Source organism: Callorhinus ursinus, unplaced genomic scaffold, assembly GCF_003265705.2.
Source record: "Callorhinus ursinus isolate GAN/ISIS: 27379988/994484 unplaced genomic scaffold, GSC_fseal_2.0 scaffold3, whole genome shotgun sequence".
NCBI lineage: Eukaryota > Metazoa > Chordata > Mammalia > Carnivora > Otariidae > Callorhinus > Callorhinus ursinus.
Window position 1 is genome coordinate 50435275 of NW_027397065.1, and position 23216 is coordinate 50458490.

Below are 23216 nucleotides of genomic sequence, written 5' to 3' on the forward strand. Positions count from 1 at the left end.
AAATAGCAGCCTCTTCTTCATACGGCCTCCACCCCACAGTCTCAAACTCAGAGCAAAAGACCGTCTTTTGTGTCCCCTTTACTTCCTCCACAAAAACATCTTTAAAGAAAACATACTCTAAATGTACAAGTTAATTACTGTAGACTAGGCTCTCAACAAGAGTCAAAGAGGGCCTTGATCGTGGTTAAAGTAATTAAAGACAGTCAAAATCATTTTCAGCTGTCAGCATTTAGATTGGACTTAATACAGTGATAAGAAGACGGAGGGGATTTCATGGTAACCCAGAAATAAGTGAAGTAGGGAGCCTGCTTCCTGGACAACTGGATTAACCCTTGTCGAAAGGCGACTAATGTACACAGGGGGCAACCCGCTCAGATTAGAAGACAAACGGAGCTAGAGGCACAGAATGTCAGAGCAGAAGAGGTCCTGAGGGATTCAACTCCATCACTGCACAGGCTGGGAAACCCAAACCCACTCGAGGATGGGAGTCACCCAAGGCTGCAAAGCAAGTGTCAGAGTTAGAACAAAATTTCCCAATTCCCCAATCTCGGTTCTTTCCATTACGCCGCGCCGCTATCTCATTTCAGCAAGCCTCAAACGACTGCCTCCAAATAACCAATATTCCCCAAATGAGACAAGCAAGCTACAGAAAAACTAAAGCCCAGGGCTTTACACTCTTCAGGTCAATGCCAGGGCTCTCCACAACTCCTGCTGGGAGCCACCTAGCCTCCCAGGGGCATAATCCAGTTCTTATTTCATATTTCAGCACCATTTACACAAAAGAGCAGGACGTTAGAAGCAAAACCCACAGAGTGATGAGGCTGCAGAAAAAATCGTGAACATTGGAACAGGGGACCACACCCAGAGCCAAGCCAATCCGGGAGATGGAGAATGCAGAGCTAAAAAAGGGAGCGCCAGAAGAGGAGAGCACAGGAAAAGGGTGCCTTTTCCCATGTCAAGCTGTCCGCAGGAGGCAGTGTGGTGGAAAGGCAAACAGCTGCTGGAGCTCGGGGAGGCTTGGATTCTAGTCGCAGGGCTGCCACCAACTCACGGGGTGACCTTAGGCAAGCCCCGAGCCTCGATTTCCCCAACTGTCCTAGAAGGGGGTTGCACCAGATGATTTCCCGGGAAGGGTCCCAGTTCTGGTGTTCTATGACCCAAAGACCCCACTATTCGCAAGTCCCCAGCAGGGCTCCCACAGAGGGCGGGTGACTTGCCCGAGACGACTGGGCCCCTTTGGGAAGCGTGGAAGAAGCCCTGGCTGGTCGTCTGGGTGACCTTTCCCATTTCGGTACCTCAGTTTCCCCACCTGTCAAACGGCAAGGAGAGGTCAAGGGAGACAGCGCCTCCAGTTCGCCTCATCCCCGGAGGCGTGCCCGCATCTTACCGCGGCGTAGGCGGGGAAGCCGAGGAGACTCGGACCCGCACCCCGAGCCGGTCAGTGCCTGCCCCGGAGCATCCGCTGCGCCCCACAGAAGGGCGACGTGAGTCCTGCCTGAGGCGGTGACTCGCCGCCAGCCCCGGCCAGGCAGCGCGAGGACTCACCGCTCGAGCTCCGGCTCGGGCTCGGCTCCGGCTCTGGCTCCCGCGTCAGCGCAGCCCACCGGTCCTCGCCTCAGCGCGGAGCCCCAGCCATCCCCCTTAGCTGCCGGGGCCCGCGGCTTCCGGGCCCCGTCACGTGATCCCGGAGCCCCAGCCAGAGACCCGGGTCACGTGTCCCCGCGCGCGCGGCTTCTCCCCTCCTGTCACCAAGCTCCGGAGCCCGGCGCCACAGCACCACCTGGCGGCCTGTTGCTGCCACTGCAAGGCAGGGCCGTGCTCCGGGGACCGGGGACCTGGGACAACTGAGCGCGGCCGGCGAATCCCTTTAGCTGCGTCCCTCGAGCCCTGGGCTCCTGTCTACACACGTGGTGTTTTCCTTAACACGTCGCGGGGAGCATATGTTGCTTTTATAATTTAAAAAAATACATCTTTTAAAAAATCACCTAGTCAGGTTTTTTGAAGCTTGCATAAACTCTTTTGTGGTTGCTCCTGGAAATGGGGCTGTGTGAGGTAAGGCAACATTATCTTTTTAATACATTTAAAAATTTAAGTAACACTTTAAAATGGATGGCAACATTTCAGTATGTTTGAGGCGTATGTGTTATCTAGCCTTCTCTTGCTTCCTTCTCCATGAATTTTCCCTTTAAAAATTATGTAACTAAAAAATAAATAAATAAAAATGATGTAATGACTTACACCCAAAAAAGAATAAACTACTGATACAGCTACAAAAGGGATAAATCTTAAAATAATTATGCTGAGTAAAAGAAGTCAGAAAACATATTCCATTTAATTTCATATTCTAGATGTTAAATAATCTTCGGTGACAGAAAACATATCAGTGGTTTCCTGGGAGTGGGTGGGGAGGTCAGGAGAGGAGAGATTATGAAAGATCATAAGGAAACTTTCCAGGTGACAAATATTTTCACTACCTTGATTGTGGTGATGGTTTCACAAGTGAATATAGATTTTAAGTTATCAAATTATACACATTCAATACATGCAGTTTAAATAAATAAATAAAAATTTTTAAATATGTGTTAGTTTATTGTATGTCAATTATACCTCCATAAAGCTGTTAAGATAGTAAAAATTATATAATACATGAATATATTCTTAGTATTAGAAATGTTAGACAATGTATAAGTATATAAATAGTGAAAAATTCCCTTCTCCCAAATTCACTCTCTTCTTCAAAGAATTACAGTTACCAGCATATGAGTATTACTCTCCATACCCTGTATTATGTATTCATAGAAATGTTTGTATATAGACATACAGAGATTTGTGGTGTTAAAATCTAGAATCATGAATAACAGTACTTACTGTTTTGCTTAAGACTTTTATTCTTCACTGTCCATACAGTCTAAATTATTTTGTAAACATACATTACTTTACATTCATACATTTAAAACCTTTGTATGTTCTATAACCTATGCATATGTTTTTAAAAATATACCCCAGTTGGTTCATTTCACCAAGGAAAGAGAAAAGAACGCAGGTTCATGCTCAGTTTAAAGTTGGAAGGGCAGTGAGCTCATCCCATCCCTGGAAGAACCCACCAGTTCATTGCTCAGTGCCAGGAACTGTGCTTGGAATGCTTCTGAGCCCATGTCACATCCAGGCCTTGAATCTCATTGGTTCTATGGCTCTTTCCAATGTCTTAGTAAAGAAAGCCAAATCTTATGAGAACCACAGAACTCCCTGTTGAAATTACTGATGCAAGTGGGAATTTGCCTTCCCCAATTTGCTCCTGGGGTGCATTCACTATAATAAGGATTCTTTCGGGGCGCCTGGGTGGCTCAGTCGTTAAGCGCCTGGCTTTGGCTCAGGTCATGATTCCCAGAGTCCTGGGATCGAGCCCCGCGTCGGGCTCCCTGCTCAGTGGGGAGCCTGCTTCTCCCTCTCCCACTCCCCCTGCTTGTGTTCCCTCTCTCGCTGTGTCTCTCTCTGTCAAATAAATAAAATCTTAAAAAAAAAAAAAGGATTCTTTCCTATACCTGGCCACCACACCCTTGAAAAAAGGTTGCATCATTTTCAGATACTGTTTAGATTCTATCAACCTTATCACCTTATGCAGTCCTAATTAGAAATTAACACAATTTTATCTTCTTCCAACTATACAAATCTCCACCTCTGCTTCCACAGTTTACTCAGAAATACAAATAAAGATTTCCTATTCAATATGGATACATAAATGAGCACTTTGACTCTTTTACTCTTAGAAAACTACGCAAAAGCAAAAAGGAAAACTTTGAAAACTCTATTTTCGGCAAAGGTAGAAGATAGAATCCACAGGTACCAAAATACGTGTAAGGGCTAACAAAAGCAGCTGAGATCAGATAGAAGCTATGAAAGAGAATGGAAAAGAAACTCAAAGAGAAGTAAAGGGACCCAGTGGGGGCAGATGTCAGCAACGGTCCAGCAAAAACACTCTTCCTGAAGATGAAGAGCTCACTGAGAGCTGCACAGCTGTATTTCTTTTGTTTACAACAATGCACATGGAAACAGTTCAGCAAAAGCTCTCCTGAATCTGGTTTGGATTAGGAAAGCCAAGAAGATGAGAATGACAAGAATCACAGGGATGAGCCATATTTATGAGAAGCAATTGGTCTGTGGCAACAGAACAGAAAAGACTGGAAATACACTTGTTGGTGAGGATGTAAAGCAACTGGAAGTCTCATCAACTGCTGGTGGGAGTGTACAATGATGCAACCCCTTTGGGAAACTAACAGTTTTCTTTTTTTATGAAGTTAAACACATAACTCTCCTGTGATCCAGCAATTCCACTCCTAGGTATTTACCCAGGAAAAGTCAAGATGTTTGTCCACACCAGGGCCTGGATGAGGGTGAGGCAAGCAAAATGCTTCAAGTGGGAAATTTAAGGAGGCACTCACTTTCAGGGTTGTACAAGTGCAGGGTTGGCACTTATATGAACCCAAGAGTGAGTGCCTCCTTAAATTTTGTGACCTAGGCTTCTTGGCTTGCCTCACCTTCATCCAGGCTGTTGTCCACACAGACTTGTATTTTCACAGCAGACAGCTCAATAAAGCTAAATTAGTAACAACCCACATGTTTACCAATAGGTGAATTGATAAACAAACCATAGCATATAGAGCAGAAAGGAACCATTGATATATGCAAAAATGTGGATGAATCTCATTATGCTAAATGGAAGAAGCCAGACCAAAAAACCGTACACTGTATGATTCAATTTCTATAAATTTATAGAATGAGCAAAACCGAGTCCAGTGACAGAAAGTTGAACAATGGTTGCTTGGGATGTCAGGTGAGGATTGGCTGCAAAGAGACACAGGGAGCTTTCTGGAGTGATGCTAATATTCTATATATTGATTGGGATGCTGGGTATGTGGGTTTATACACATGTCAAAAGCCATTACCTGGACAATTAACTATGTTAACTTGATTGTAAATAAATTGTACCCCTTAAGGTTAATCTTAAAATGTTAAAGAGATTATCAGACAGCCAAGGAAAGTCTCTAAGATATAATAATCAAATGCGCAAACCCATGAAGCACTTTGGAGGAGACGGTGCAAAAAACAAATGCACAAACAAATACCCTAAGAAAGATAAGATGTTGCAATCATGACATAAGAACAACAGCAAAAATGTTGCTTTTAAAAAATATTCTGAGGGAAAAAACAGCTCTTGGAAGTTAAAAATGTAATGACAAAAATGAAGAATCAAATGGAAGATTAAGAAGATAAGGATAAGGAAATCTGTTATTTTTCATTAATAAATATCTATTATCTATATGCCGGGCAGTGGGAATAGAACAGTGAACAAAGTAGACAAAAATCCCTGCCCTTGTGAAGCTTACATTTGAGTGAGTGGAGACAGACAACACAAATAAATAAGTAATATACATACCGTGTCAGCAGGTGTATCTGTTATGGAGAAAAATCAGGAAAGTTGGAGAGGGAGTCTGGGGGCAGAGAGGAGGGATTGCAGTCTCTTTAAACAGTCAGGGAAGATACCCCTGAGAGGTGGTATCTAAACAAAGTCGTAAAGTAGGTGAGGAAACAAGCCCTGTGCATCTCTTTGAGAAGAGCATTCTGGGCAGAGGGAATAGCATGTGCTAAGGCCCCAGGAGGGAATGTGCCTAGCCTATTTGAAAAATTAAAAGGAGGTCAGTGTGCATGATACTATATAGAGAAAACCCTAAAGACTCCACCAAAAAACTACTAGAACTGATAAATGAATTCAGTAAGGTCACAGGACACAGAATCAATATACAGAAATCTGTTGTATATCTATACACTAATAATAAGTAGCAAAAAGAGAAATTAAGAAAATGATCCCATTTACAATAGCACTAAAAAGAATAAAATACCTAGGAATAAACTTAACCAAGGAGGTGAAAGACCTGTACTCTGAAAACTATAAAACATTGGTGAAAGATATTAAAGACGACACCAAGAAACAGAAAACCATTCCATGCTCATGGGTTGGGAGAACAAATATTATTATTTGTCCCTATAAAAATACCAACAGTATTTTTCACAGAACTAGAACAAAAAATCCTAAAATCCTAAGATTTGAATGGAATCACAAAAGACCTCAAATAGCCAGAATAATCTTAAAATGGAAGAACAAAACTGGAGGTATCACAGTCCCAGTTTTCAAGATGTACTATAAAGCTGTAGTAATTAAGACACTTGGTACTGGCACAAAATTCGACACCTAATTCAATGGAACAGAATAAAGAGCCCAGAAATATACCCAAGATTATACGGTCAACTAATCTATGACAAAGGAGACAAGAATATCCAATGGGGAAAAGATAGTCTCTTCAACAAATGGTGCTGGGAAAACTGGACAGCTACATGTAAAAGAATGAAACTGGACCACTTTCTTACACAAACATAAACTCAAACCGGATTAAAGACCTAAATGTGACACCCGAAACCGTAAAAATCCTAAAAGAGAGCACAGACAGTCATTTCTGACATTGGCTGTAGCAATATTTTTCCAGTTATGTCTCCTGATGTGAGAGAAATAAAAGCAAAAATAAACTGTTGGGACTACATCAAAATAAAAAACTTCTGCACAGCAAGGGAAACAGTCAACAAAACTAAAAGATGACCTACTGAATGGGAGAAGATATTTGTGAATGATATGTTCAATAAGGGGTTAGTATCTGAAATATATAAAGAACTTATCAGCTCAACACCATTTTAAAAATCCAATTTAAAAATGGGCAGAAAACATGAACAGACAAATCCCCAAAGAAGACATACAGATGGCCCACGTACACATGAAAATATGCTCAACATCACTCACCATCAGGGAAATGCAAATCAAAACCACAGTGAGATATTACCTCACACTGGTCAGAAAGGCCAAAATCAAAAACACAAGAAACAACTATTGGCGAGGATGTGGGGAAAGCGGAACCCTCATGTGCTGTTGGTGGGAATGCAAACTGGTACATCCATTGTGGAAAGTCTCCTCAAAAATTAAAAATAGAATTACCGTATGATCCAGTAATTCTACTACTGGGTATTTACCCAAAGAATACAAAAACACTAATTTGAAAAGACATATGCAGCCCTATGTTTATTACAACATAATTTCCAACAGCCAAATTGTGGTAGCAGTCCAAGTGTCCATTGATAGATGAATGGATAAAGAAGGTGTGATATATAGAGATGGAATATAATAGGGAATATTACTCAGCCATGAAAAAGAATGAAATCTTGCCATTTGTGGCAACATGGATGGATCTAGAGGATATAAAGCTAAGTGAAATAAGCCAGAGAAAGACAGATACCATTATGATGATTTCACTCATATGTGCAATTTAAGAAACAAAACAAATGAACAAAGAAAAAAAAAGAGAGACAAACCAAGAATTCTTAACGATCGAGAACAAACTGATAGTTACCAGAGGGGAGGTAGGTGAGGTGATGTGTGAAATAGGTGAAGGGTATTAAGAGTACACTTACCATGATGAGCACTGAGTCATGTATGGAAGTGTTGAATCACTACACTGTGCACCTGAGACTAATAGTGTACTCAGTGTACATTAAATATACTGGAATTAAATAAATACAAGGAGGTCAGTGTGGTATGAGAGTATGCTATCAGAAAAGAAGTAAATTATGTAAGAGCAAGAACAAGTGGGTGAAAACTCTGTAGAGCTCTGTGAGCCATTTTAAGGACTTTGGCTTTTACTCTGAGTGGGATGGGAAGATATTAGAGGAGTCTGAGCAGAGGAATGCTGTGCTCTAACTTGGGTTTAGAAGGATGCTCTATCTATTGGGCTGATATAGGCAAGGGCAGAAAGGGGAGACCAGTCAGGAGGCAGTTGCAATAACCCGGAATAAGAGTATGAGGATTGGGGCGCCTGGGTGGCTCAGTCATTAAGCATCTGCCTTCAGCTCAGGTCATGACCTCAGGGTCCTGGGATCCAGCCCCTCATCAGGCTCCCTGCTCAGGGGGAAGCCTGCTTCTCCCTCTCCCACTCCCCCTGCTTGTGTTCCTTCTCTCACTGTGTCTCTCTCTGTCAAATAAATAAATAAAGTCTTTAAAAAAGAGAGAGAGAGAGTATGTTGATTTAACAAGAATAACCACAGTGAAGGTGGTGAGAAGTGGTCAGTTTCTGAAAATATTTTTATGGTAGATTGGAAAAGTCAAATGTCGATGGATAGGAAATGGAGTATGAGAGATGCAAGACAAATACTTTGACCTGAGCCACAGGAAGACGAGAGCTGCCTTCTACTAGACCAGGAAGACAATAGCAAGAGCAGGCCTCTAGGGATCAGTGAGTCCAGTCCCTCATCCTTTGGTGGAGAAACTGGGGCCCAGAGAGGAAGAAAGATACACCCAGAGTCACACACACGCCATGTGTCTCTTCACTCCAGCTTCCAAGCCCTTGGCCCCCTGTATGAGCCCTTGTATGAGGTATACAAGAGGAAAAAAATAATAGAGAATGATCACATTTTGTTAAGAAAAATAAAACAGGGTGCATATATACACAGCACAGTCTGTATGCAAATCTGAATTACATGAATTTAAGATAGTGGGATATAAAAATAGTAATAAAGTTCCACTTCATATGCAGAATTTACAACATTAGAATCCCACCCAAATCTAATATTTCACAAAGTATCTCATAATAGCCAGACTAATGCTCAGAAGGAAGCTATGAAGTGCATTATGCTATTACTACCACAGTGGCCACTTTGGCTGGCACACAGAGGTGCCCATCCACTTCTGTGAAATCCACAGAGAAATGCCACTGGTCACATGAAACCTCTGTGGGTGGTGTGGGTAATTATTAGCTGTAGTATAAGCATTCATCATCAGTATAATTTAAAATATTCTGTAAGCCATAACAATACAATTCAAGGATTCATTAAGTGGCACAAGTGCTGAAAATTAATTTTAAAATCCTTAATTTGGGTATGGATATTAGAAGAGATAAAATTCCTATAACGGAGCACCTGGGTGGTTCAGTCTTTAAGCGTCTGCCTTCGGCTCAGGTCATGATCCCGGGGTCCTGAGATGGAGCCCCACATTGGGCTCCCTGCTCCGCAGGAAGCCTGCCTCTCCCTCTTCCGCTTCCCCTGCTTGTGTTCCCTCTCTCGCTGTCTCTCTCTGTCAAATAAATAAATAAATAAATAAATCTTTTAAAAAAATTCCTATAACAAAGGCCAAACACCATCATGACATGACATGCTGATGACTAAGGAGAGTGCATCCCCTAAGTAAAGGAGGAAAGAGTGGAAATGCAAAGCAGCAATTAAAGCCAGGATCCTGCTAAGGAAACAAATATCAGCTCAAGTACATAGGAAAAGTGCTGGTGCCTGATCGGCACACTGTAATGTGCCTCTTGGCCAAGCTATTGTGCTTTTTTTTTTAATGATCTGAAAGGCAGGAATGATGATAAGATGTTTACCCCTAATATTTCTGTGGTAAGCAAAGTATGTTTAAAGAAGAAAAATATGCCACAAAGCTAAAAGACTTATGTACCCTGGAGTCCCAGAGAAAAATTGTGTGAGCTCGTCAGAAGCCCCTCGTGTGAATCTAGTAGGACTACTGTTTCACCAGTGCCAACACAGCAAATTCTGTCGGCACGGAACTGGGAGTTATATGTGAAAAGATGGCAAGGGGTACATCAGCCTGACAACCTGAATTAACCAGCGGGATTACAATGGCAGGAGCATCAGTCACGTGCATGAGCCCCAGCTATATTCATTGCAACCAAATGCTGCTCACACAGGAGGGCATCACAAGAATAGACTTTAAACTTACTGTTTTAATGTAAGGAAGACTTTCCCAATGGTGTGCGATGGCCAATGGGTACCATAAATGGGTTATATGGTGTTGAGATATTGATCCTCTTGCCCCTTGAAGCAGCCAGGCAGGTCCTAAGGCTGCTGGAGCTCCTAAGACAGTTACTTCTAGCTATAAGCAGGCTTGTTCTTTTACCCTGAAGATCTATAAAATGCTATCATTTTCTACATGTGTTATGATATAAAAAAGATTGGGAAACCCTGGTGAAGTAGGGTGTTGATATCATTTGAAATGGAGACACTTTTGAGAATGAAAGGGGCTGTATTCATATTTGCATCAGGACAGTAGGCATATAGTGGGACTGTTCCAGGGAAACCGGGATGTATGGTGGAGTGGGCAGAATAATGGCCCCCAGACATGTCCACATCCTAATCTGCACAACCTGAGAATATATGGCCTTGGATAGCAAAAAGGACTTTGATGATGTGATTAAGTTAAGGATCTGGAGGTGAGGAGATTATCCTGGATTGTCTGGGTGGATCTAATGTAATTACAAGGGTTCTTAAAGGAGGGAGGCAGGAAGGTCAGAGAAGAGAGAAGATGCTATTCTAATGGCTTTGGAGATGGAGGAAGGAGCTACATGCCAAGGGAACGTGGGAGGCCTTCTAGAAGGTGGGAAAACAAGGAAGCAGACTCTTCCTAGAGCCTCCAGAAAGAACAGAGCCTTGCCGACATTGATTTTAGGACTTCTGACCTCCAGACCTGTATGAGAAGAAGTTTATGTTGTTTTAATCCACTGTGCGTGTGATAATTTGTTGCAACAGCAAAAGGAAACCAATACAAATATTTATAATTTATAATACATTTATATTTATGTTAATATAATTTTAAGTTACAAAGGTAAGTAATAACTAAAACAGGTATAAATTTTCATCTAACATCATATTGATAAGTTGAAAAATATCATTAAAGTATATTGTGTAGAGCGATGGAAAAACTAAAGAACTGGAACAAAAAACTGATTTAAAAAATTTAGCCCCAGAAAGAGGGACTCTGCATGGAGAGGGTTAGATAAGGAGACTCTAGTTTTTTATTATAAATCTTTTGGTTAAAAAATTAGTAGTTTAACCCCGGGCATGTATATTTTATTTTGAGTATTAATTTTTAAAGTAAGACTGTGTTGGGGGAAGCCTCCAAGAGCTTATTGGGCTCAGGTTCTCCAAAGCTGTAGCCCCCACCCTTACCTGCTTACAGATTCCACCTCACCCACAGACCCTCTCCTAACCTTTTACTCAGCCAACAGCTTCCTTGGCACAAGACAGGGCCAACTGGTAGGTTCTCCTGAAATAAGGCAGGAGAAAGCACTGCTGGATGAGGAATGTTCCCAGGATTGGGCCCAAGCACTTTAAGAGATCTGGAGCAAACCCTCAAGCCCCATCTGTATGGCGGGCAGACCTTGGGTTTACCTCACAATGCTAACAAAGGGCCTGGGAGAGCTTAGAAAAGAGAAGAGTCTCCTTTTGCCACTGAGAAAGCACTGATGTAGGAGCCCAAAGGAAAAGGCTGAGGCCAGCTCTGCCATTGACTAGCAAGTCCCTTTTAGTCTGGGCTTCAGCTTCTCACTAATGAAATGAATAGGGGAAGGAAATTCATCTCCTAAATCTTCCAGCTCTGTGAGTCCTTTACCCTGCTTCAGCTGCCTTCCTCCTTCCAAAGATGACTGGGCGGTCCTAAGTCAGCCACAGAATCATCATATATCACACCTCAGAGTTTCAGAGTTCTTTGAGAGGGTCTGCTGCAACCCACTCATTTTACACATGGGAAATCAGCCCCAGAGAGACAAAGTTATTTATTCCTGGTTACACTTGGTAACAAGTGCGAGAACCTCTAGGTTCTCCTGTGACTCCTCACTTGTACCCTAGGGTTCCATGGTTATCATTTGCCATATGAAGGCACAGAATGGTACCTGTTTAATATGCAAACAAATTGTATCTGAGTTTTTTTAAAAATCCCATATAAGATGCCATTATGGATAAAAACATAGTAATAACTGTATATAAAAGATGAGTGGTTATATTAGTTTTCTGTTGTTGTGTAGTAAATTACCACAAGCTTAGTGGCTTAAAATAACATACATTTATCGTCTCATGGTTTCTGTGGGTCAGGAGTTCATGCATGGCTTAACTGGGTCCTCTGCTTACAGGAATCACAAGGCTGCAGGCAGGAGTTAGCTGGGCTGCATTTTCTTTTTCTTTTTTTTTTTTTTTTAAGATTTTATGTATTTGACAGAGAGAGACACAGCGAGAGAGGGAACACAAGTGGGGAGAGTGGGAGAGGGAGAAGCAGGTCTCCTGATGAGCAAGGAGCCTGATGCAGGGCTCGATCCCAGGACCCTGGGATCATGACCTGAGCTTCAGCTTAATGACTGAGCCACCCAGGCGCCCCACCCAGGGGCTGCATTTTCATCTGGAGGCACAACTGGCAAAGATTCTTCCTCCAAGTTCACTCAGGTTGTTGGCACATTTAATTTACTTGCTATTATAGGACTGAAGGCCCCAGCCTCTCATTGGCCATCAGCTTCTTGCTGGCCCTCAGCACCTGGCCACGTGGACCTCCTAACATTGCCACTTTCCTGAAGCCAGCTAGACTTTGAGCTTCTAGAGAGAGTCTGCTAGTAAGAGAAAAATCGTATATGACATAATGTAATCATGAAAGTGACTTCCCATCACCTTTGCCACATTCTATTGGTCAGAAGCAAGCACAGGTCCCACCCACACTCAAGAGGAAATATACGAGAGCACAAATACTGTAACAAGAGAGGTGGCACCTTAGAGTTTATCCACCAGACAGATAAGTGTAAAGAGGGCTGAAATTTCTATTTCTACTTAAATTAAGTGTAAAGAGAACTGAAATTTTAACTCCTAAGACAAAAAGAGAACTAAGGTTGAGCCATTGGATTTTGGAACGGGAGGTATTGTTCCCCTTGAGAATAGTTTCAGTGAGTAATAAGGACCAGTCTGCCACAGTAGATTCAGGAGAATGGAAAATGAGAAATTGAGAGAGTGAGTAGAGAGAACTTTTTCAAGGAGTTTTGCTATGAAAGAGAACAGAGAGATGAGAGAAAAGTTACTCTATTATGTTTGTATGTTCATTGGAACAATGCAATAGGAAGGGGAATTTTAATGGTCCAAGAGAGAGGGAAGGATCATGGCAAGAGCAAACCTCTTGGGTAAGTAAGGGAAAGGGGATGAGATCAGTGTTCAAGGTAAAGAGACTTAAGACAGATGAGGACAGCTCTTCTATTTTCAAAAAAAAGCCTGGTATATGGATTCAGAGAAATAGGTCAGTGGTTAGATTGAACGGCCAGAGGATAAGGAAGTTTTTTTCTGATTGTTTCTGTTTCTTCAATGAAGTAAGAACAATGTCAACAGCTGAGAGTCATGGAGGTTTGAATCAAGAGAAGAGAGATAGTCTTCCTGAAGAATGGGAGAGCAACATGAACAAAACAAGTTATAGATCTGCCCAGCAGTGCTAGGACCCACCTGAGGTTTGTGTTCATAAATTTAAGATGCAACCGGTTGGCAAATCTGCGTATTTTTCTCTTGCCACATTCAACTGCTTGGGTACAGTCTCAAAGTAGAGGCAAAGGGGCATCCAACCAGTGTTAGATGTGTTGTGGCTTCGAAAGTTAGACACAATACAAGGAGAGGGACAAGAGGGGTGTGAGAGTGTAGCAGAAGTGACAGACATGACTGTCCAATCACTGGGTAAAAATGGGAGTGAGGATACGAGAGGCCAGGCTGCAGATAGGTAGCAGAACAGCTCCGGTAGACCAGGGGCCCTGATAATAAAGATCTGGTACAGTCTGCAACTAGTGGACAGAAGATGGACCAATAGGAGTTTGTAAGCCACCCTGGAGAATAGGATGCTTGCAGTAGAGATTTTGAAGGTGGTGAAATCTTTGGTGATGACAAAGTCTAGGGTATGATGAGGGCAGTGGGTGTCTAAGGCAGGGTGGAAGGTAAACTATTTAGAAGCAGTGACCTGCAGAGGAAGTAGTGACCTCAGGAGAGCCACATTTTAATTAGAGCAAAAAGGTGAAAAGAACATTGCCACGCAGGGGATTTTCCTCTTCTTCAGGAAAACCTTTGCTGACCCCTTGCAAGAGTATCTGCTTTATTACATATAAGTCTTCAGAGCACTGACTACAGTTGAAATTTTTTACTTATTTATGAGAAGCCCTGATAAATATTCATGATGTCCAGCTAAGCTCATGGAAAGCAGGCACCACACTGCCTGGAACCAGTGGGTGCTCAGCATCCAGCAAAGTGCCTGGCACATGCGTACTCAATCAGTATTGGTGGCAGGAAAGAAGAAGGAAAAGAACAGACTTTTAGAGCAACTGTGAGGATTCTCTGTATGAGTGGAAGAGCAGTGTATTCATCCACCCATTCATGTCTTTGGTCTTTTGTTCTTTCTAGGGAGCAGAGAGCCTGCATCACTCCAGGCCATGGGGATGGAGCTGTATTTAGGTTCCTGAGGCTGCCAAGGCTCAAGCAGCCAGAAGCTGGGTCTTGCAGCTCCTACATGCCAAAGCTGTTCTTGCTCAAGCTTCTGCCTAAGTCACGGAGGCTTCTAACCCCACACCCACAACAGTGTTTGGAGATAAAGAGTGAGGTGTTCACCTACCTGGGGCTGGGGGCACTTCCATCAGCAGCCAGTCCCTGAATGGTGCAGCCCAAGGAATGCCCCTGCGGCTCCCAGGCAGGGCTCAGCAACTCTCCCACCAGGGCCCCTGTTGTCTGGAGGAGGTCAGTGGGATCTTGTAAGTGTCCTTTCCTCCCCAACAGGAGCTCCTGGGTCTAGGATCTTGTACCTTGAGACTTTTGTGGGAATTCTTTCCTTCGTTTCAGTAGTTCAAAGGATCTAAATCTGAGCTCTTCTCCATTTCTGAGAGGCAAAGAGAGATGTAGCGAAGTTGTGTTAGGAGCAAAGATAATGTACTTTGATGATAATGCTTCTAATTATAAGCATAACCTTTTAAGGATCCTTTCATTCAACACTATTGAGGACCCGGGCATCGTGGGGTTACAACAATGAACACGAGACACCATTATGTCCCTGCCTCTAAGGCTCTCAGAGTTCACGGAAGACATAGCTGAAATCCCAGAGACAATGGCATGAGTGAAGTTGGTGTTCTACGAGGGTTCAGAAGAGAAAGGTATTCTTTCCAGATGGTGAAAACAGGGAAGGCTTGTGTTAGAAGTAGCATCTAAGGTACTCTTTGGAGAAATGGTGTTGCCAGTGAGGACACTGAAGAAGACTGACCAAGCCTTTGCCAGCAGAATCAAAGAATCTCAGGTTTGACTTTGATCTGAGTCTGTAGAACATTGTGGAAATGAGCACCAGTTTTGGAGTCAGAAGAAACTGACTCCAAATCCCAGCTCTGCCACTTACTAGCTGTGTAACCTGGGACAAGTTACTAAACCTGTCTTAGCCTCAATTTTCTGATCTGTCAAATGGGGATAACAATAGTTTCTACTTCAGATGATTATTGTTAAGGACCAATTAAGTTGAGCCATGCAAAGAACTTAACACAGTGCCTGGCACATAGTAATTGTTTGCTGAAAAGGTTAGCTAATTCTAGCATGGGTCTGACTGGCTGCCCAGACAGTGAGCAGCCTAAGGACAGTGACCAGGCCTCAATTACCTCTGAATCCTCCCAATCTTATTACTGGGCACAGGGAGCCAGTAAAGGTTTGCAAAATAAATGATTGGACAGAGGAGACATCCTCTTTATCAATCTCTTAAATTGCAGGTGAGGGAAGGTTGTTAGGGGAATGAGTATGGTTGCATCTTAGAAGGAGTTTTAAAGAAGATTGCGTTCGTGCCAAAGGTTTTTCAAGAAGATAAAATATCATCTGTCCTTTAAGGCACTGGTCTGCCTGAGGTTTGTCTCTAGTAGTGTTTGAGCATTGGCTGTAGTAGGAACAATTCAGGCATTTTATGTGAGGGAAGAAAATGTTGAGTGAGATGACCTCTAAGGTTGCCAGACAACCTGTGCTAAGACCACAGAGAAATGCGTTCACTCCCTTCCCGGCTCTGCTATTCCCACAGTAGCTGTGTGACCTTGGGCAAGCTCTTGTGAGAATAAATCCTATTGCTTTTGCAGGTGCTGAACAGGTACATGATGCATTGGATATAAAGCATCGCGTGGGTGACACTTACACCTGGGATTTCTCCCTCAGATCCTGTGCAGGACAGGTCTGAGTCTGGTGCTGGCTTCCCATGGGTTTTCTGTCACGACTTGACCCATTTTTATGAGATCACAAGGAAGGCGGAGGAAATGTTCTTTATCACTTGTCCCCAGAACACCCCAAGTTAAGATCAGGCCTCCTGTCCTGGAACCCTGAGTACAATTAGATCCAGAGTTAGCCTCTGTGCCAAGGAAACAAGAACGAACAATGGATCCAGTCACTGCACATCAAACTCACGTCTGCTTGTGCCAGCCAGGGCCTGGAGACATAGCCTGGAGAGTGAAGTAGGAGCTAGGCCACCCCCTGCTCCCACCAGCATCACCTCACCCGACGCAGGAAAGCGGAGGCAGTGCCAGGTAGAGACCAGGCACTGAGTTCCCAACACAAGGTCTGTTCTATTGGCCCACAAGCCGCACAGCGTCGGGCGGGTTACAAATCCTAGACTCACCCCCCACTTTTTTTTTTTTTTACAACGATTAGCTTAATTTTATTTGCAGTTATCAGAAGCACAAATATATATAGCCATCTGGTATTTTATGAGTTTCCAGTGTTCTGATGGAGCCCATGACAGAAGGGGTTAGGCCCCTTCTTTATCCTAATTCCTTCTTTCCTCCTGGCCACTTAACTGCTCCAGCTCTGGTCTACTCTCTGTAGTGTCTTATTTCGGTCCGCATGAGACTGACTAGTTATATACTCATATCAACAATAATATCAAACGGCAGAATTCATAATCCCTCTGTATACATTTCTTAAATATGCAGGTTTTTTGTTTTGTTTTATTTTGTTTTAATAGACTTTATTTTTTAGAGCAGTTTTAAGTTCATAGCAGTATTGAGCAGAAAGTACCGAGTTCCTCTATACCCCCTGCCACAACAGATTCTCAGTTTCTTCACTATCAGCATCCCCCACCAGAGTTACCATGTGTTACAGTGGATGAATCCACATTGACCCATCATTGTCACCCCAGATCCGTAGTTTACATTAGGGTTCACTCTTGGTGTTGTATGTTCTATGGGTTTGGACAAATGCATGACAGGTGTCCACCATTGTGTTGTCACACAGAATAATATCACTGTATTAGAAATCCTCTGTGCTCTACCTAACCCTCCCTCCCCTCACCCCTAGCAAACAATGATCTTTTTATTGTCCCCTTAGTTTTGCCTTTTCCAGAATGTCATATCGCTGGAATCATACAGTAACTAACCTTCTCACGTTGGCTTATTTCACTTAGTAATATACATTTAAGTTTCTCCCATGTCTTTCATGGTTTGATAGCTCATTTCTTTTAAAGATTTATTTATTTTTTAGAGAGAGAGTGCACAAGCAGAGGGAGGGGCAGAGGGAGAGAATCCCAAGCAGACTCCCTTCTAAGTAGGGAGCCTGATGCAGGCTTAATCCCAGGACGCTGAGATCATGATCTGAGCTGAAATTACTAGCCAGATGCTCAACCAACTGAGTCACCCAGGTGCCCCAATAGCTCATTTCTTAATAGTGCTGAATAATTTTCCATTTTCTGGATATACCACAGTTTATCTATTCACCTACTGGAGGACATCATGGTGGCTTCCAAGTTTTGGCAATTATGAATAAAGCTGCTATAAGTATCCACGTATAGATCTTCGTGTTGACATAAATTGCAACTCATTTGAGTAAATTCCAAGAAACATGATTGCTGAATCATATATATTAAGAATACGTTTAGTTTTAACGAATCGTGGAACACTACATCAAAAACTAATGATGTGCTGTATGGTGACTAACATAACATAATAAAACTCAAAAGTGAAAAAAAACTTGAAAAGCAAATACCAAAAAAAAAAAGAATATGTTTAGTTTTGTGAGAAACTGCCAAACTGTATTCCAAAGTGGCTGTACTGCTTTGCATTCCCACCAGCAATGAGTGAGAGTTCCTATTTTCCACATCCTTGCTAACATTTGATGTTGTCAGTGTTCTGGATTTTGACCATTCTAATAGGTGTGCAGTGGTATCTCCATGTTGTTTAAATTTGCAATTCCTTGATGATATAGGATGTGGAGCATCTTTCATATGCTCATTTGCCTGCTGTATATGTTTCTTGGTGAGGTGTCTGTTCAGGTCTTTTGCCCATTTTTTAATTGGGTCGTTCTTTTTGTTGTTGTTGAGTTTTAATGGAGGTAACAGTCCTTTTTCCATTATGTCTTTTGTAAATATTTTCTCCCAATCTGTGGCTTGTCCTCCCATTCTCTTGACAAATGCATGTTGGGGGCACCTCGGTGGCTCAGTCAGTCAAGTGTTCAAGTCTTGATTTCAACTTAGATCATGATCTCAGTGTCGTGAGATCAAGCCCCATATCAGGCTTCATGCTGGGCGTGGAGCCTGCTTAGGATTGTCTCTCTCCTTCTCCCTCTGCCCCTCCCCACCCACACATGCTCTCTCTCTAAAAAAAAAAAAAAAAAATCCATTTTTGTCCTGTGTTTTCATCCTAACATACCTACTCAACTCTCTTCCTTCTGCTCACACCCCCATCTCCAACTAGGTCCTGTCAGCCTGCTAGTGATAGGCCTCGTGGCCATGCACTGCAGTGGGTGTCCTGGTAACTGTGCCCACCACTTCTGCCACAAGTGAGAGCCTTCCAACCTCCTCGGGAGCAAGACTTCCTTTGCTTTAGTTCCACTGCCGTGTTTTGCCCAGTGTCCTGCCACCTTTCTTTATGTGCATTCCAGAACAAGGCCACTCAATCATGCTCCACCAGCCAAGAACTTACTCAGTTTTTCTCTTTGCAGTTTCTATCACAAAAGTAGTGCCCTATTTTAAAAATAATACTATGTATGCTATTTAAAACTCATTTTTAAAAACCTATTTATACATGGGCGCCTGGGTGGCTCAGTTGGTTGAGCGACTGCCTTCGGCTCGGGTCATGATCCTGGAGTCCCGGGATCGAGTCCCGCATCGGGCTCCCTGCTCGGCGGGGAGTCTGCTTCTCCCTCTAACCCTCCCCCCTCTCATGTGCTCTCTCTCTCTCATTCTCACTCTCTCAAAAATAAATAAATAAATCTTTAAAAAAAAACCTATTTATACATATAACATTTATAAATTATTGTATATAATGTTTACAAATACTTAGAAAAGGTCTGGATTTGAGCACACCACCCTGTTAAAAGTAGCTACTTTTGAGGACAGAAGTAAGGAGAATTAAAGTGGGATGAGGCAGGGGAGGATACAAATAGGGATGTTCCTTTTTTCTTTATATATTTCTATACTATTTAATCTTTTTATAATAGGCATTCATCACTGCTGTATTTTTTAATTAAATGGAAAGCAAGTCATATTCCTTGTTATATTTCCCTGAAATTCTGATAAGCCCATAGGAGTATGAGCCCCTGCACTCCTGGTAAAAATCATTGTACCAATGGGTAGCATGCATGAGAATCTTCATCACTAGCACAAAGACCAGCAATTTGTGTGCTCTCAAGGAAGCAGCAGGGTATAAAAGGAAAATCACTGTGGTGGGAGCCAGGACACCTGAGGTCAAGTCTTGACGCTGCCCCAGCTCGCTGTGTGACTTTGGACATGTGCCCTGCCCCCTCTGGGACTAAGTGTCCCCATGCATTCAGTGAGTATATGCGACTCATTAATTCACTTGGCCAAAAGCTCCAGGAGGATGGCGCCCTGTGTCTCTTATTCAACAACATGTAGCCTAGTGCCTTGCACAGCTGCAAACACTCAGTGGCTACTCACTAAATGTTTAGTGAGTTGTAAATGATTTTTGGAACCCTTCAGGGAAAACGAGGAGGCAGAGTGGGCACCAGTGGGTGTTGGTACCTATCATATCTGCCATACATCTACCATTCATCTTTCCATTCAGCCTTGTGCTAAAGAAAGTCCTGCCTTGCTTTCTTCCCACAATATACTTCTGAACCCAACAAAGACCCATTTCCTGCACTCTCTCCCTTAGACTTAATGAGCCCTTTATGAACCATGGGGGTATGAAGAGCAGCACTGGTGGCCAGCCTCTGTACCTGGCTCTGGGACCATGCCCCATGGGGGAGGTAACTTGTCCTTTCCTTGTCTGGAATGGGGTAGGATGGTGAGTCTCAATGAGGTCCCAGAGAGCTTCCGGCCCAATGTTGATATCTCTCCCTCTGGAAACATATACCTAATTAATATCAACACTTTGGGATGTCCTAAAGCAGTTCTCAAAGTTGGTCCCCAATCCAGCTGCTGCATCAGTGTCACCTGGGAACTTGTTAGAAATGCACATTTTTTGGCCCCATCCCAGACCTACTAGTCAGAAACTCTGGGGATGGGGCCCAGCAATTTATTTTAACAAGACCTTCAGATAGTTCTGATGCACATGAAAGTTTGAGAAACACAGCCTTAAAGAAATGACTGTGCCGTGTGGACTGTAGAAAGCTTCTAGGAGCAAATTAATACATAAAAAATTGACATTTCCTATGCTTAACTGGAGAATTTTCTTTAATCCTAAAAGGAAGATAGCAATGGAACAATAACCAAGACTCAAGGCTTGCACATGGGTCCAGATGGATTCTTATAGGGTCTGAGCCGGGAGCTTCTGCAACCCAGGCCCCTAAAAGTACAGATGGAGAAACTGAACCTTCAAGACAGGGAACAACTTGCCCAAGGATACACAGTGAATCATAACAGGCTGAAAACCACAACTCTATGCAAACATGTTATATATAAATGCTGTCAGCTCTTAGTGCTCCCAGGAAAAAGAATAACTGCTAGTTACTCTGAGTGTAGAGGAACTGATTCTTGGTGGCTAGAATTTGGAGAGTCACCTGTATTGGCAGTCAGGGGATATTCTGAGAGCAGAGCTATATTGCCTTTGTCAGCTCTTCTTCCTCCCCCTCATCCCACTGCCCATTATTCCATAGTCATTGGAATTCAAAAGATTAAATGATAAAGCTATTGGATACTGCTTTCACAGTGTGAAAAAAATCACTCTCAATTCAGTGGATGTTATGCTGGTGTAAAACCTTTACTGGCAATCATTTGTAAGAAATACATTTTGATATCCCATTTTGATGTAATTGTGATTAGGGGTACTCTGTGAACATCTTTATTCGATGCTATTGGTTCTATAAATCGGGGACTTGGATAAACAGAAAGAGCATAGGTGTAAGGCAAGCTGGGACCAGCGTGTAGGACGTGGGTGGTTGGAGACCCTCCATCTCCAGTGGCTGCAGTAACCAGGGCTCAGAAACTAGAAGGTACTTGTAAGCAGAAAGGGGTCAGGCTGAGGAGGCCTTGGGCAAGTCTGAGATGGCTCATGACCCTGAACATTAGGGAATGCTAGCCAGCACACAATGACTCAAAGTCAGATGGACTCAATCTGCTTTCTAGAAGGTAAGTCCATTCACTGAGAAATCAGGGTCCCATTCACTCATTAATTCATTCACTCACTCACTGAACAAGTATCAGCTGAGTACCCACTCTAGACCCAGGTACCATGCTAGGTGCTAAGGAGACAGGGGTGAGTAATACTCCTTGATGGAGTTTTATGACCTAGCAGTAGAGACTGAAAATAAATAAGAAAAGAAGTATAATTATGAATTAGGATAAGAGCTATAGGGGGTTGGGGAAAACCTGTCTAAAGAGGTGAGGTTTAAGCTAAGATCTAAAGCACAAGTAAAAGGAAACACTTGAAGAGGTGTGGGAAGAGCTTCCTTAGGGAATGGTATTGCAAATGGCCGTGAAGTGGGAAGAGCTCAGAGTCCAGAAGCTGGCGAAGCATTCCGAGGAGGAAGAGATATAGAAGGAAAGAATGGAAAGGCAGGCAGGAGCCAATCATGTGTCAGGGTGTTATTTCAAGAGCAGAGAAAAGCCCCCTCTTTAAGCAGAGGGGCATGACAGAACCAATAAATTTTTTTTGGAAGATTTTATTTATTTGTCAGGGACCATGTGCACAATCAGGGAGAGTGGCAGGCAGAGGGAGAAGCAGGCTCCCCGCTGAGCAAGGAGCCCGATGTGGGACTCGATCCCAGGACTCTGGGATCATGACCTGAGCCAAAGGCAGATGCTGAACCAATTGAGCCACCCAGGCGTCCCTAGAATCAATAAATTTTTAAAAGACCACTGGAGCTGCTGTGTGGAACACAGATTAGAGGGATAAGAGTGGAAGCAGATTCATTCCATGGAGGAAGGGATGGCCCATACTGAGCAAGTGTTCAGTGTCCAAGCCAAGTCAGTTGGAATTTGCAAGGGGACAGAACCTTCCTTCTCCAAGCACATGAGATTGGATAGCATGTATTGGGATAGGGAGGCCAAGCCAGGTCCTCTTGACTCCATAACTATGTGGACACAAAGGTTCTGGCTGAAAACATACCTGGACACAGGTGTAATGAGCCTGCCAGGGTCATTCCTGTCCCTTCTGGAGCTGGAGGAGGTTTGAGGCTGCTGCAAGACTTCCTTCCGTGGCTGTAGGGTAGCGAGGGCTCCCATATAGGAGAGGTGAGGCAGGGACGCATAACACAGCACATTAGGTGGCCCCATATTCTCTCTGCCTTCCTTCTTTTTATAACAAATAATCTCCTCCCAACACCCGGGTACATCGTGTTCTTCTTCCTGGTTGTGCATCACCTGGGCTTCTGTGCGTTCCTTCTGTTTCTGACTGATAACTGTAAGCAGGCAGAGCCCTGGAGCAGAAACACAGATGGCAAGAGATAGCCCAGCTTAAGTTTGAGCAGCTTTCTCCAAATCAACCACGTTAGTGAAAGCTTAAACAATTCAGCCTTTGCTTTGGAATTTCCAGGTCCCTACCTCAGAGCAGCGACAGATAAAACCAAGCATACCTTGAAAATATTCAAGGTCTTTCTCTTGGGGAGGATATTGTTCTAAACACCTTAATCTGGCTCACAAGACTCTGGGTCACCTGGCACTCACCTACCCTCTAGCCTGATCTTCCACTTCTCTTCTATATGTGCCATATGCTCCAACACAGCTGTGCTATCTACTGTTCCCAAATATATCCTGTCTTTTCCCACCCCTGAGTTTTTCCTTATGCAATTCTTCCCACATGCAATGTCCTTCCTCCTCCACACATCTCCAGGCATCTCAATCATACCCATCCTCCTCTGGGTATCATTCCCTGATCCACACAGCAGAATTGCTACCTTATTTCTCCCTTCTCAATTCAACTATATACATCTAT

The 23216-nt window shown here is 43.2% G+C and overlaps 1 protein-coding gene across 6 annotated transcripts in view; it reads right to left on the reverse strand.

Annotated features, from left to right (window-relative positions):
- SLC36A1 (solute carrier family 36 member 1) overlaps window positions 1-22551 on the reverse strand; it is a 67370-nt gene extending 44819 nt beyond the window's left edge. For 2 of the 6 annotated variants that reach the window (XR_003207066.2, XM_025867198.2), the window contains exons 1-2: window positions 22392-22551; window positions 14495-14755 (exon numbers count right to left, since the gene is read on the reverse strand). Coding sequence is in view for 1 of the 6 variants with exons in the window: in XM_025867198.2 (XP_025722983.1) it covers window positions 14495-14516 (22 nt within the window). In the remaining 5 variants the exon portion in view is untranslated. The other 4 variants (XM_025867199.2, XM_073890709.1, XM_025867200.2 and 1 more) reach the window with 3 other exon arrangements.
- Window positions 22552-23216: the final 665 nt, after the last annotated feature.